The 13,589-nt window shown below is 40.7% G+C and overlaps 1 protein-coding gene across 1 annotated transcript; it reads right to left on the reverse strand.

Moving 5' to 3' along the window:
- Nucleotides 1-237: 237 nt before the first annotated feature.
- On the reverse strand, nucleotides 238-13,589 carry cdhr2 (cadherin related family member 2; the record flags this gene model as incomplete). Its single annotated transcript, XM_084549878.1, has 28 exons — nucleotides 238-1,683; nucleotides 1,779-1,892; nucleotides 2,004-2,125; nucleotides 2,546-2,681; nucleotides 2,956-3,027; nucleotides 3,123-3,211; nucleotides 3,313-3,409; nucleotides 4,371-4,522; nucleotides 4,604-4,653; nucleotides 5,228-5,299; nucleotides 5,422-6,006; nucleotides 6,091-6,160; nucleotides 6,259-6,498; nucleotides 7,220-7,463; nucleotides 7,564-7,625; nucleotides 7,715-7,876; nucleotides 7,983-8,132; nucleotides 8,236-8,442; nucleotides 9,083-9,192; nucleotides 9,279-9,354; nucleotides 9,582-9,728; nucleotides 10,344-10,466; nucleotides 10,555-10,644; nucleotides 10,837-10,943; nucleotides 11,576-11,626; nucleotides 12,325-12,337; nucleotides 13,270-13,357; nucleotides 13,585-13,589. The coding sequence occupies 28 exons, from the start codon at nucleotides 13,587-13,589 to the stop codon at nucleotides 1,596-1,598; spliced, it is 3,522 nt and encodes a 1,173-aa protein (XP_084406004.1). The 3' UTR covers nucleotides 238-1,595.

Below are 13,589 nucleotides of genomic sequence, written 5' to 3' on the forward strand. Positions count from 1 at the left end.
ACGATTGGAACCTTTATTTACCTTTATTTAGATGTTGCCTTGGTCTGTTCATAACTGGAGCCTCAAACCTGAATGCAGGCCTTTGTATGTCTTATATTCTGCTTTTAGATTTGGCACAGTGTTTTGACTTGTGTTGTGAAAATGATAAAACAATCACGTTTTGAGGATCAATGAAGCCAGAAATCAAGGTGATTTTTTCCTTCTTCTTCTTCTTTTTTTTTTTAGCCCTTACTACTTGTTGTACTTTGCCGCCATGATAAGTGATTCAGTTGTAAATTGTGTGTTTTAGTTCAGAGGTCGTTGCAGTGTCGCAGTGATGTTGGTGTTCACACATTACCTTCAGCCCGATCCACATCTGAAGAAAATGACTTTATTTACAGATTGCACTCGCGTTACATTCATTTAGTGGTCAGTAAACAGTGAAATAATCGTTTTCAGTCTGCTGCTTGTGGGAAGTCACTCTGCATGAGGTTTTCTTTTTTAATGTCGCCGCCCAGAGCGACACGCGGTCATAAATACACATTTCATTCATACACCGACATTATGCAATACTCTTGTTCTTTTCCTGTAGCGTCTGCTGCGACAGAAATTTTGCGCTGTGTGTTTAACTCATAATACAGTTTAATTCAAGGCAAACCAAACAAGTTTTTAAACAGTTGCTTAATATATCAAATAAATTAAAGTGATTCACATGTGCAACAAAGAATGGTTTTGTTTGTTTTTCTGCTGATATGTTTTATCATTTTTATTGTTATACAAAGCTAAAGCAGGAGTTTGATTCTTTTGTTTTTTGCTCTTAAAAGTTAGAGGGGATTGATTCAGCTTTTGAAGTTGCAGCCAGCAGGAAATGAACTTCTTGAAACAACCAACTGTTGGACAAACAAAACTGACTCTAAATCCAATAGCCAAACTAAACTCTAAACTATTTTCATAAAATAATGACAGTTTGGTTTTTGTTTTTCTGGAAATGAATGCTCAGATAAAGTAATTTGTCTCTTAATCTGTATAATTTTGGTTAGTCTGATTAGAGAAAAGCTGCATCATGTGTCCATCTCCGATTATTTTCATCACAGCTCTGTAGTACTGTTAAATGCAGGGTTATGAAATTCCACATGGGATTTGTCTGAGCTTTTCTTCGGGTCGCGGTCGGCCAGTGCTGTATCTAGAAGGTCATTGTACTTTGGAGGCAAGCTGTCTTCCTCATGGCTCATCTGCAGATGTGGAGCAGTTTTAAAATTAGACCATGTTCTAATATTCATAAGTAGAAGACAGGATGGTTTTTAAATTTGGACTCACCATCATAGATTTTGTGTCCATTCCAGACATGCTATAGATGTTGTCCATGGAGTTGACACTTGTGTGGGGAAAAAAAAAAGTCATCTCCATATCCTCAATATGATGATTTGATTTCAGACTAGGGTTTTTATCTAAACAAACACATCACATTACACCACTGGGAGCAGAAAGCCAGCACTCTTGTCACAACATGCTGTAGAGAGCACACTGTGACAAAATGTCAACATGGAAAACGTCCCAGTTCATTAACCCCAGAGCGGGGGAGCAACGTTGTGTGTGTCGACAAAGAGAGGCTTCTTTTACCTGACTTTGTCCACATCTGAACACTCCTCGTCCAAGTCCAGGTCCATGGTTGTGTCAATGTTGAGGTTGAGCACGGGATTGGCGCTGTCACAGCGTAACACCAGGAAGACAAACCGTTATAATCTGCATTTTTTATAATTTCATCATTCATTTATCTCTCCGTGCTGTTGTCTCCTCACCCCTCCATGGTGTACTTGTTGGTTCCAGGCACCACAGCGCCAACATTCTGGTTGACAGAATTCATCATGGATGCAGAGTTCATGGCTTTAGCTGCCTTCAGCTTCCTCTTGAAGCTGTAGTGTGAAATGAGTCGATTAGTAAGCCGACTCAGTGCCTACTCAGTAGATGTTTCAGACCAGATGTATGAAAGTGTATGTTTTACAGTTAACCATGCAGTCCCTTACGTTCTGCGAGTGCACAGCAGTGAAGTAGTGAGAATAATCAGCACGATGATGAGGCCTCCCACTATCCCCAGCAGGACGTACTTCGCGAGGTCTACCCCTGGCTCAACAACCGGACCCGTGCCCTGAAAAAGAGGTAAGAAGTATATCTGTAAGTTCTTCTTGTTGATCGTAGTTCAAACACATCTCGCAAGAAGCTTAGCGGCCTTGGTGTAAGTCAGCAAATCTTAGAATTAGTGCACTTCCTGCCCGGTGCAGTCAATAAACAGTAAACTTGACGGGACTATGTCAATGGCAAGCAAAGTTCAGCGTACCCAAATAGCCTCACACTCAGCTCTTCACAGAAAGGACAATGAAGAAGGTGAGACACATCCTGGCCTTTAGCTAGTTTAAGGCTTTGAGCTCACTATTCATTCAGTTCAGTTGCAAAAAAACCAAAACAAAACAAAAAAAACATAAACCTTGCCAAGAAAAAACGTTGTATAACTGCAGAACATGGAAGAAGAGTCCCACGCCTTGAGAAAATAAAAATGTCTCCTACTCACAATGTACTTGAGGCCAAGAGCTATCAGCCCAGGATAATGATCAGGGTCAGAAAGCCTCTTCTCCACTTCAATCGAGGTAAGAGCTGTCCCGTTGGGGAAGACAAAATATGCCTCTAAGACGGTGGTGTCTGCAGCCCTGAGAGAAGCATAAAAAAAAAAACACTCAACCTAATCTGCCAAAATCAACATTTCAGACGTTTAAACCCTAAAATCTAAATCATCTTGCGTCGCCGCAATTATCATCAACGCATTTCTCCTCGACAATATCATTTTAGTTACAGGTGCACTGGCTCCACCTAGTGAACGAAAATAGTCTGTGTATGAAAAGGAATGGATCATTTTTGCAGCAGTTGTGATCTGTATTCTTTGTAGGTCCTCTGAAATTAGAGGTGATGTGAAAAGGAACTTGCCTGGATTCTTCAGTGGAGTCGGACCTGATTGCAACAACTTCAACAGAAGTCTTGGTGGCAGCAGTGAGCGCCCTTTAAGAAGTCAAAGATGAGAGAAGGGGAAGATTAGCGACAATCAGCCAAATAAATGAAGGGTATAAAAAGCGGCGCAGCGCTCAGAAATGCACCTGGTGATTTCTTCGAGGTTTGCTTCAACCTCAGTCTGCGAGGCTGAAAACTGGAGTTGGACTCTGTAGGTTTGGTCAACCGTGAAAATCTGCAAAATAAAAAGAACAGAAGTATTAGCATCTGTAACGCAGGCAGGGCGGCGCTGCACAGTGAGTCAAGATTGCAAATGCAGTGATTTCAGTCACTCACATCCAGTACAGTGCTGTTGGAGAGGCCGCCCGTATCGGTGGCAGTTACTGTTACCAAATACTTCCCTTTCAGTGCCATATCAAGGACTTCACTGGTTCTGTGGAAAGTTGAGAATGGGCATATTATTAAGAGAACATGTTCCTGCAAGCAGACATGTAGTTTCACCATGCTAAAACTCAGTCTTCAGCTTTAGCAAGGTGCAAGTAACACTCCTTAAAGATTAACATTAACATGAGAACATCACAAAGTTGCTGCAGATTTGTTGCCTGCATATCCCATGACCCCATTCTCCTGTTCCACCTTCCATCCCAAAAGGCGCTCTATCTGCTCCAGATCTGGCGACTATGTAGTGTAGTTTTTGTCATGATTTTAGCTTTGTGACATGACGTGTGTGCCAAGAAAACACTCCCACACCATCGCACCACCACCAGCAGCCTGAACCATTGGTACAAGGCAAGACGGATCCGTGCTTTTACGTTGTCTGGATCAAATTCTGACCCTATCCTCTAAATGTCGCAGCAGAAGCCGAGACTCATCAGCCCGGGCAACGTTCTTCCGATATTCTGCCGGGGTTTGGTGAGCCCTTGCAAACTGTGGCCTGAGTTTACTTCTTGGTGTGGTGTTCAACTGCTGTGGCCGATCCTCTTCAAGGATTGACATGTCGTGCATTCAGAGACCCTCTTGTGCTTCTGAGACCATTCTTTGTAAACCCCAGAGACGGTTGTGCGTCCCAGTAGATTTACATTTTCTGAAACACTGCCATGTTCAGTGTCTGTCCCCATGCTGTTGCTCGGTTTGAACGTCAGCAGACTGACATGGACATGTCTGCATGCCCAAATAAAGCAAGTTGGATATATTGGGTCTCGTTCCAGTCATTTGAAGACTCTTCACGATTGTTTTTGCATTTGCATTGGCAGCTGTTTAATAATTTATTTTAAGTCACTTCAGCGTCAGCCTAAATACGATTCCATCAGCAAACATCAAATCTTGGGAGAAAAATTCAAACACACGTTTAGAGTAGAATGAGATATGGCTGTGACAGATGACTATGTACTCACTGGATAATCCCGACATAAATGTCATTTTGCTGTGTGGTCACGGCCTCAAACAGAATCCTCATGGTTTCCACAGTATTGTCTGTCTTTTGAAACTGGACTCCCGATACTTTGAAATTGATCTGCCTGTGTACTCCAGTGTCAGCATCTGTAGCCTGAGAGCAGGGAGAGATGTGAGCAGGAATTCACAAGGAAGCCGAAATCACGTCTGCCGCTTGTTTTTCATTGGTACTCACAGTGACTCCTGCAACCGATGTCCCCTTGTTTGCAGTTTCTGACACCACGACTAAAGGACAAAGGAGAGAATTAGTGTTAGATTCACATAGTGACGTATCAACGTTGATTAACAAAGTGATAGAATTCTGCTTGACAGGACAATGCATTTTTCCTCTGTTTTGTGTATAAGATCTTTGCAATACATTATAGATACTAAAGCTACATTTTAAAATAATGCTACTTTCTCAGACACAAAGTAAAACTTACCAAAATTTTAGTTAAACTAGTTTCAGTTAAAAACAGGACTTTAGAAAAAAGGAAATGTGACTGAACCTGTACTTAGAAGTAAATATAAAACGAAAAAAGTCACAGGAAGTGTCAAACACAGAGGCGTTGGTGCATGTGTTCAAGAGAATCAGCAGCTTTGAACTTCTTAAACCTTGCTCTTGACAAATAACCCCATATTACAATTAAAAAAAATACACAAATCCACAAATCCACTCTGCAAACTCAATGAAACTACATTAAAACAAAATCTAATGAAAAATACAAAAATATAATGAGTTTGAGGAGTCACACTTCAAAGAAAATGCTGCTTTGGATAAAAGTTACTCCCAGTCATTCGTTCTCAGATACACACTCACCAAACACAGAGTTTGAGTAGATGAATTCTGGAGCGTTGTCGTTGACGTCTTCGATGTTGATGACCATTTCTCCTGAAATGAACGTAAAGAACAGTGAACCACCTTTTGTGTCACTTGTGTGACTTCAGGCTTTCTATTATGCTTCTACACAGTGTTCCTCTGTTTTCATTATGTGTGAACTACACCGTGCTGACCTGTTGCGACGCTGTTGTTCTCTCCTTTCTCCGTGTACTCGTCCACCACCTGAGCCTCAACCACCCCCTGAGTACACTGCTCATAATCAATCTTGGCCTCCGGGTTGACTCTAACCTCCCCTGATGGGTTGAGGATAAACCAGTTGCAGGGAGTCAGGGAGCCGTTGCATCTGCATTTGACTGATACCAGCTCGTAGATCAGGGAATGTTTCGTGTCCTTGTCGATCGCTGTAAAATTTCCAATGCCCTCGCTAATGACGGTGTTCTCCTTCACTGTCACGGGCGCTGTTGGAATAAACTCGGGCCTCTCGTCATTCACATCCACCACGTTCACCACCACTGCCACTACAGCCGTCTTCTGCCCCAAATCCGTCGCCTCGACCTTCAGGTTGTACTGTGTGCGAGCGCTCTCGTAGTTCAGCTCGATGTCCGGGTCCACGGTGATGTTTCCCCTGTAACCCCTTTCCGCCGCAAAGGATCGAATGATGAAGCTCCCGAAGCTTCCATCGATGATGCTGAAAGAAATGCGGTTGAAGTCCATCGTTTGGTCAAAATCCTCAGCATGAACAGAGCCCACAAAGGCACCTGATTGGATGAAAAAATAAAAAGTTATAACTCTTGACACATAGTTGTGGACAGGTAAAAGCTTTGTAAGATGAAAAAGCTCACCTTTTTCTCCTTCTTTAACATTAAACGTATAAGAGGGGGCTCCGAAAAACGGCGTGTTGTCATTGACATCCTGGGTCGCGACACAAGAAAACATCAGTTGTCATCATCCTCGACTTGAGTAGAACCAGCTGTTACAGCACCTTAACGATAATTTGCTACAAGACCTACCTCTATATTGATGATAACTGGAACCATGGCAGACAGTGGGGGTGTACCCTTGTCAGTGGCTGTTACGTTGAGCTGGATCCTCCCGTCCAGAGCTGGATCCAGGGCCTCACGATCTAGTTCACCACTGTTGTTTAACACGCCGGTGCTGGGGTTGATGGTGAAGTTGTCGCTGTACTTGCTTGGTGCGATACCATACACAATTTCGCTGTTTAATGCGTTGGGTTCATCAGCATCAGTAGCCTGTCCAAAGCAGAAACATTAGAAGAAACGGATTAGAAGTGGAATTTCATACTGGATATTACTAGTGTGCTTTCTCACCGTGTACATCGACAGCGTGAAGTATGTGCACAAATGAAAGACAGACTAAGTGTTTGTGTATGTGGAGGAATATCTTTACAAACATCCCTTTGGAAACTTACATTAAACATTGTCCATTTACGATCGTATGATCAGAGTTTGGGCTTTTTGAGCTTTGGTCTTTTGCTCACAAAAAAAGCATTATTCATTAAAATGATATTGGTTGGAGTCAGATTTGTAGCTTATGTTTCCAAACAGAAGCAATAAGTATATGTCAGAGCAAATCTTTGAGTATCTTTGAGCAATTGCCACTGAAGGAATCAGCAGCTTTTAGCAGGGGAACGCACCCCTCAGCCCTGTTCACTTGTGACTGAAAGCATCCTCATTAGCTCAGCTGTGAGTTAATGCAGAATGCTTTTCCGCTGCAAATGGGTGTTTGCTGAGATATTAACCTTTAGCTAGTAGTGGTGCTTGCATGGAAGTAGTCAGTGCTGTATGCAGGGACACTGGCATGAGCTATAGACACAATATTTGCTTCATGTCCATCCTGGAGCAAAGTGACGTGCGTCTTACACCGGTGATACAAAGCATCAAGACATTCAAAGAGCCATAACACTGCATCAACAGCTGCAGTATGAAATGTAAACACAGTGTTCACACTTACCTCTATCTTAACTTCAAGCTGTTTTCCCTCTTGAACAAACTCCAGGTAAGATTCCCTGTTGAAGACTGGAGGGTTGTCATTGATGTCCGTGACAGTGATCTCCAGTACCGTGGTGCCGGGCTTGCGGTCCGTGTCTGTGGCCTGAAGAGTCGCTGAATACAGAGATCTGCCCTCGCGGTCCAGCAGGTTTCCGTTTTTCACGTAAATTTCACCCGTATTTGGATTCACGTCAAAATACGTGAGTCTGAAACACAGACGGTTCAGTGGGGTTGAGTGCATTAGTAAACAATTTGAAAAGTCAAATAAAGAGGATGACAGGCAGACTGGCTCAAGTGTAGACATACATGCTGTCTGGAAGAAGCCTGTATTTGAGTTTGCCTTGATCCATTGTGTCAGGATCATGTGCCTTGGAAAAGAAACAAAAACAAGATGAGTTTCTCTTTCAAGACTTTCTTAAATGTTCGACCAAGCTGTCTCCGCTTGTTATGGACTTACAGTGATATTTGCCACCGTTGTGTTTACGGGAGAGTGCTCAGGCACTTCCAACCTGTATGTGTCCTCAGGGAAAACGGGACTGTTGTCATTGGCGTCCTTTATGTTTATAGTGACTGTAGCAGTGGATTGGAAGCTGGCGTTGCCTTCATCTATGGCGATCACCTGCACCATGACACATGGAGACACACCAGATTTAAAGAAAATCACTAGAATGATAAAAGAACAATAATAAATGATGTCTCTAATACTACTTTAAAAGCTTTCCTACCTGTAGAACCATTTGCTGTGTTAGTTCAAAATCCAGTGCTTGGGGCTGCTTGACGAGCAGCTGAACAGTGGTATTTGAGATGGCGAATAGAGGCTCCACAGAAAACACGTCCTTGTCTGGTCCCTCCAGCGAGAGTTTGATGCTGGGGCCCTAGAACAACCCAAAACAACTTTTCACGCCTGATTGTTCGTCTATATCAAAGCTCTTTCTAAAAGCACTACAGGAAAACCTCCCTTATCCCTGTTTTTCTTACCTTATCCGCGTCATTAACCGTCATGTTAAAGGAAACAGACCCCAGAGAGTGCTCGATGACCTCTCCTGTGAACTGACTTGCTTTCACACAGCTGGGTTCACATCTGTAAAACTCCGGCTCGTTGTCATTGACGTCTTGGATGTTGATCTGTACCTCTGCTGTGGTGCTGGCCAAGACCCCATGGATGTTTTGCTTAGACTCTGTGGCCTAACAGAGAGCAGAATACAATTATTTTACAGTCTCAAAAGATTATATTACTCAGCTGAAAAAAATCTCGGGAACTGAGAAGTCTGTCAACATTGTTTCATCAAATTGGTTTTGAGGTTATCTCTAATCTGTGATATATCTTTGTCGTATGTACTACACCTTATGTAACTAGGTTATCGTATATTCCCCCACACCACAGTGGTTTTGTCCTAAATGTTGAGATATTTCCTGCTTTCTCATCATGTACACCGTCCTCGAACTTTTCAAGTCCTAACTACCAAGTACGCAAGGCAGGAGTGTGAGGACTGATAAAGGCTCCTAGTGTAGGGACATTGTTGAGGCTCTAATTTTACTCTTTGAAAAACGGTGATCTGTTGTTTTAAATCAAGATAAAGAGTTAAAGGTGTTAAATTAAATTAAAACCATTTTGTGGAACAGTAATTTACTGTTGTCTATAAAAACATGCAATAATAACTTAAACCTAACCTAAATAATAACTTAATAATAATAATAAATAATAATTTTACGATATTTATATATGGCCCAGCATCACATGTGTTACATTACAAGACTAAATATATATATATATATAATAGAAATCAGACAAAGCACACACAGAGAAGAAAAAACAAAAATGTACCTTCACAGTCAGTGTCACAATATCACCAACAGCTTCTCTGTCAATGTTCGAGGATACTTGTATGATGCCGTCATTTGGTGTGATTTTAAACAGGGCACTTGATGTGGATTCTGTCAAACAATGTGAAAACATCAAATCTTACTTCCTTGTTCACAGAAAAGCACACATTGCCCGCACTTAAGTTGCTGCGGCTCACCTTCAATGCTATAGGTCAGTCTGTCGTTCACTCCTGTATCCTGGTCTAGAGCGGTCACTTTAAATACAGACGTGTCCTGGCAAAGGACAAAGAAAAAGTTTTGAAACCAGAAGCATTTCTCCTCATTTACGCATGAACAATATGGCAGCTCAGAGCCCACTGCCTGTAGATTTGTCTCATCATTGTTGGCATATTTCCATGTAGGTCAATGGTTAAACGTAAAGCATCACATGTAGTGAAACGTGTCACATTTCATTCACTTTTTTAGTCGGGTTTAGCGGTATCCAGTCCATCAGCACTCACCACAGGGGAATTCTCTTTAACGCTGACTATGTACGGAAGGCCGACGAAGCGTGGGTCAAGGTCTGGGACGTCCACCACATTGATGAAGGAATAAACATCACTGGAGCGGTACTGTGTTTCATTATAATAACAATTTCCTCCACCATCCTGTTACGAGACACACAAAGACACTTGATATTAATTTTTACTATGAATTACTACATAATAATAAATAATAAAGGCCATGTAATTGAACTAAATCAGTTCTGACAAAACCCGCCGAATGCAATGCACCAAAATAAACATGAAAAGAGTACATGCTTTTATAACATGATGAACAGTAACAAACAGTAACAATTTTGAACATCCTTTATTCTTTATTTATCACATAATGGATATCAAATAAAGGAGTCCTTTGTTTTATATTCACAAAGCAAGACAACTCACTTACTTTACATATTTTAATCTTACAACCAGATCAAAACCAAGCTGTAAATGTTACAGTATGGCTCCTAATATTCATTATTATTTATACTAGATAACTGTGAATGTATGTTTTTTTAAAAGACCTGCACTCCATCAGCTAAAAGAGAAGTCAATCATCCATCTAATCCTATGAAACAAAGCAAGGAAGACAATTTCCCAAAATGTCAAACTATGTCTTTGGGGGTTTAAAGAACCAGGAAATACTGAGAGGTATTTGTGGATGCGGCTGTCTCAGGCTTCTTTAAGTCTTAAATGATGCTTTGACGGTTGCTTTATACCTTTCAATATTATACTTACAGTTGCATTAATCTTCAGTCGATAGAAAGTGCTCAGTGATGTGTAATTCAGGCTTCCAGTTAATGTGACAGCACCGGTTGAGCTCACGATGGTAAACAGGCCAATGCCTTCAGCTGGAGTTACCTAGAATAAACCGTGTAAATGACGCGTCACAGTTCATGGAAACTCTAAATATAATATTATTGTATTATAATTTAAAAAGGAAGCTTACTTCATCGATGCTATAGCTGATTGACATAGCACTTCCAGAGTCGGTATCAGTGGCGTGCACCGTGAACAGGGTTGTACCTACGGGTGTGTTCTGTTAAAGGCAAAAGAAAGGAGAATGAGAGAGTTAAACACTGAACTGAACTGCCCTAATTTGTGCATCAAGATGGACTGGCAAATTAATGCGAATCAAACTGGCACAATATACTGTATGATAACTAATGTTGGTGTAGAAAAACGGATAAAAATGTTGATAAAATTATTGACTTAAATATGTCCGACTTACTTCAGGGACCTCTTCGTCATAAGAAGACTGCTCAAATATTGGTGGATTGTCGTTGGCATCATTTAATATTATAGTGAGTCTGTCTGGTACCTGAAAGACATGATGGACTGAGTGAATATAAGGAGGAGACTTATACGACTTAGATGATGACCAGTCACAGTGTCACTCACAGTGTCGGACCCAGCAGAGAGTTGAACATCAAGGTCCATCACAACATTTTGCTAGAAAATAAATTGATAAAACAATTAGACAATAACCCAAAATGAAGTTGTTTAAAATGACCGGGTCTCTACTTCACACATTATACCTCTCTGTCCAGTTGCCTTGCGACTGTTACAACCCCAGTGCTACTATTAACTCTGAAGAACTCTTTATTGGAGCCAGTCAGTGTGAATGTTATTGCATCACCAGGATCAGCTTCAGATAGTTTTATTGTAAAAGCAACGGCACCTACAAACACAACACAAATGGAACACATTAAAATATGTGCAGAATCTGCTGCGGCATATTATCATAAGCTTTGACTGTTTCAGTGCTTGACGCTCATAATACACATACCTATGGGCGTGTCTTCACACACTAGGTAAACTTTCGGCGAGATAGTAGGAATGGAATTTGCTGTGGAAATAAAAAGTTTTTCCTATGTTAAATGCTGATATAAAGATACAAACAAAAGACACACAGAAGATTTACTGAATACACAGTGTGTATTCAGTAAATGTGTATTACACACCATTACCTAAGCCGATGAGGCACAACAGTAGTATACTTCCTGTGATCGTCTCCATGTCTGCAAATGAAAAGACACACAAATTTACAATTTATGTGCGATCATTTGTTCAATTCAGTTTAATTCAATTTAATTTAATTTCTTTCTTTCTTAAAATTTAATTTTAGGAAAGCTTGAGCAGAACCCAGCTCATACCATCTGCTTACATGCATACATGCAGCATATACTGTATGATACAAACAGGAGTACATGGTATTAGCTGATGCATGATACACAGGAGGTTGATAGCAGATAGGAAGGATGGTTAGAGCTAGCTTTCCGAGTATTGATCATAGTTTAATGGGTAAACAGCCTGCTCATAAGTTATTAGCGTGAATAAGAGCACAGAGCCATAAAACTGTATCAGTGACAATTGTAGTTCTGTTGCAGGTGAGTTGGCTGACATGCTGTGTTCATATATGAGGTTTCCTAATCAGACTCAAGTATACTGCGTGGCATTCAGGCAGGAAGAGATAGCTTTGAGCCAAGTAGCAGTCAACAAGCCTATAAACGACTCCCCCATGGCGGCTCATCATATTGAAGCATGTGTTTAAAGCTAAATGTCGACGTCTGTAAGCTAGCAAGCTTGCGTTTAGATGATATCATGTTTTCAACCTTCAGAATATTAGCTTAGCATGTTAGCGTTTCATAATTAGCACTGAAGTACAGTTGGTATTGAAAATTGTACACACATACTGTACTTTGCCAATGTAGCTCACCCATTACATTACACTGTGGTAGAAAACACAAATTGACATGGCGTATGACATATGGCGTGATATAAAGTGGACTATAAAACTTGACTGTTACGGAACGATAAGGGTAGGAAAGCAACTCCGTCCTGAATTTTGGTGGGTTAAAGTTTAACAGCAATTTGCAATATACCACTCCCAAATTTGTGATAACAGCCGGTGGAAAAGCCTGTAAAGTTTAAGTCTCATTTACAGAGCGAGGAGAGCGGAAGTTCTCACGGGGCTAAATATTTTTCTTTAAGACTGATAGAGTTTGAGATGAACATCTCACATGTGAAATTATGTTTCAGTGGAAAATACGTTTATGTCAAATATGTTTTCCATGGTAGGTAGTCATTTACATGGCAGAAGATGAACATGAGTGTAAAGACTATTTTTTTTGCAGTTGCCTTTATATTCGCTAGAGAACAGAAATCATTTTTTACCTTAGTCCTAAGTCCTTTTCATGTTATGGTCACATGGAATCAGTTTTGAAAGAAAAACAAATTATGTTTTAACATGTCTGATTTTACGACACTTTAAGAGTTCAAGTTACACCGTGTTTATGCCAGTGAATGGCCTTCTTGCTTTAATGCGTACCGCAATTTGTTGTTAGTTGGTGACCAAAGAAAGTTATTATCTTGTCTCAGGTTTACATTTTGATGAGAATTAGTTACATTCTGTTAGAATTGATCCCTTTTATTCTGTAACTATGAAAGCATAGGCTACAATTATATTATGTAATTATACAGCACAAGGTACAGTGCCAAATTAGCTTGAAGAGAACGGTACATCTATTTTCCAAATTTAAGTACACATATTGTATCTTGAGGAGAGTTGCAGTCACCAGGCTATATATATACAGATACTAAAAGAATTACGCTAATGTTTTAAAAAGATAAATATAAATCAAAAAGGAGCAGTGAGACTTACCGATTGACGTTCAGTGAAGGCTTCTCCTTGACTGATGTCTGGAAGAGACCTTTGGATCTTGTCTCTCCTGGTGATTATCGCCTCAAAGCTGTAAACATAAATGATTTACGCGCCCAGCCAATAACACAGCCTTGCACCACCCTCCTCGTGTTTGTTAGTTAAATAAAAAATAAAAGGTGATTACAATAAAGAGAAATAGTAGATCCAGCTTCACAAAATTCACATATCAAATAGTTGCTCTCACATGTGGCCCCATTATCACCGGTCAAGCTTAGGCTGAAATGAGAAGCGACGCCCAGAGACCAAACCCCTCACCCCAT

This window comes from Chelon labrosus, assembly GCF_963514085.1.
Source record: "Chelon labrosus genome assembly, chromosome: 8".
NCBI lineage: Eukaryota > Metazoa > Chordata > Actinopteri > Mugiliformes > Mugilidae > Chelon > Chelon labrosus.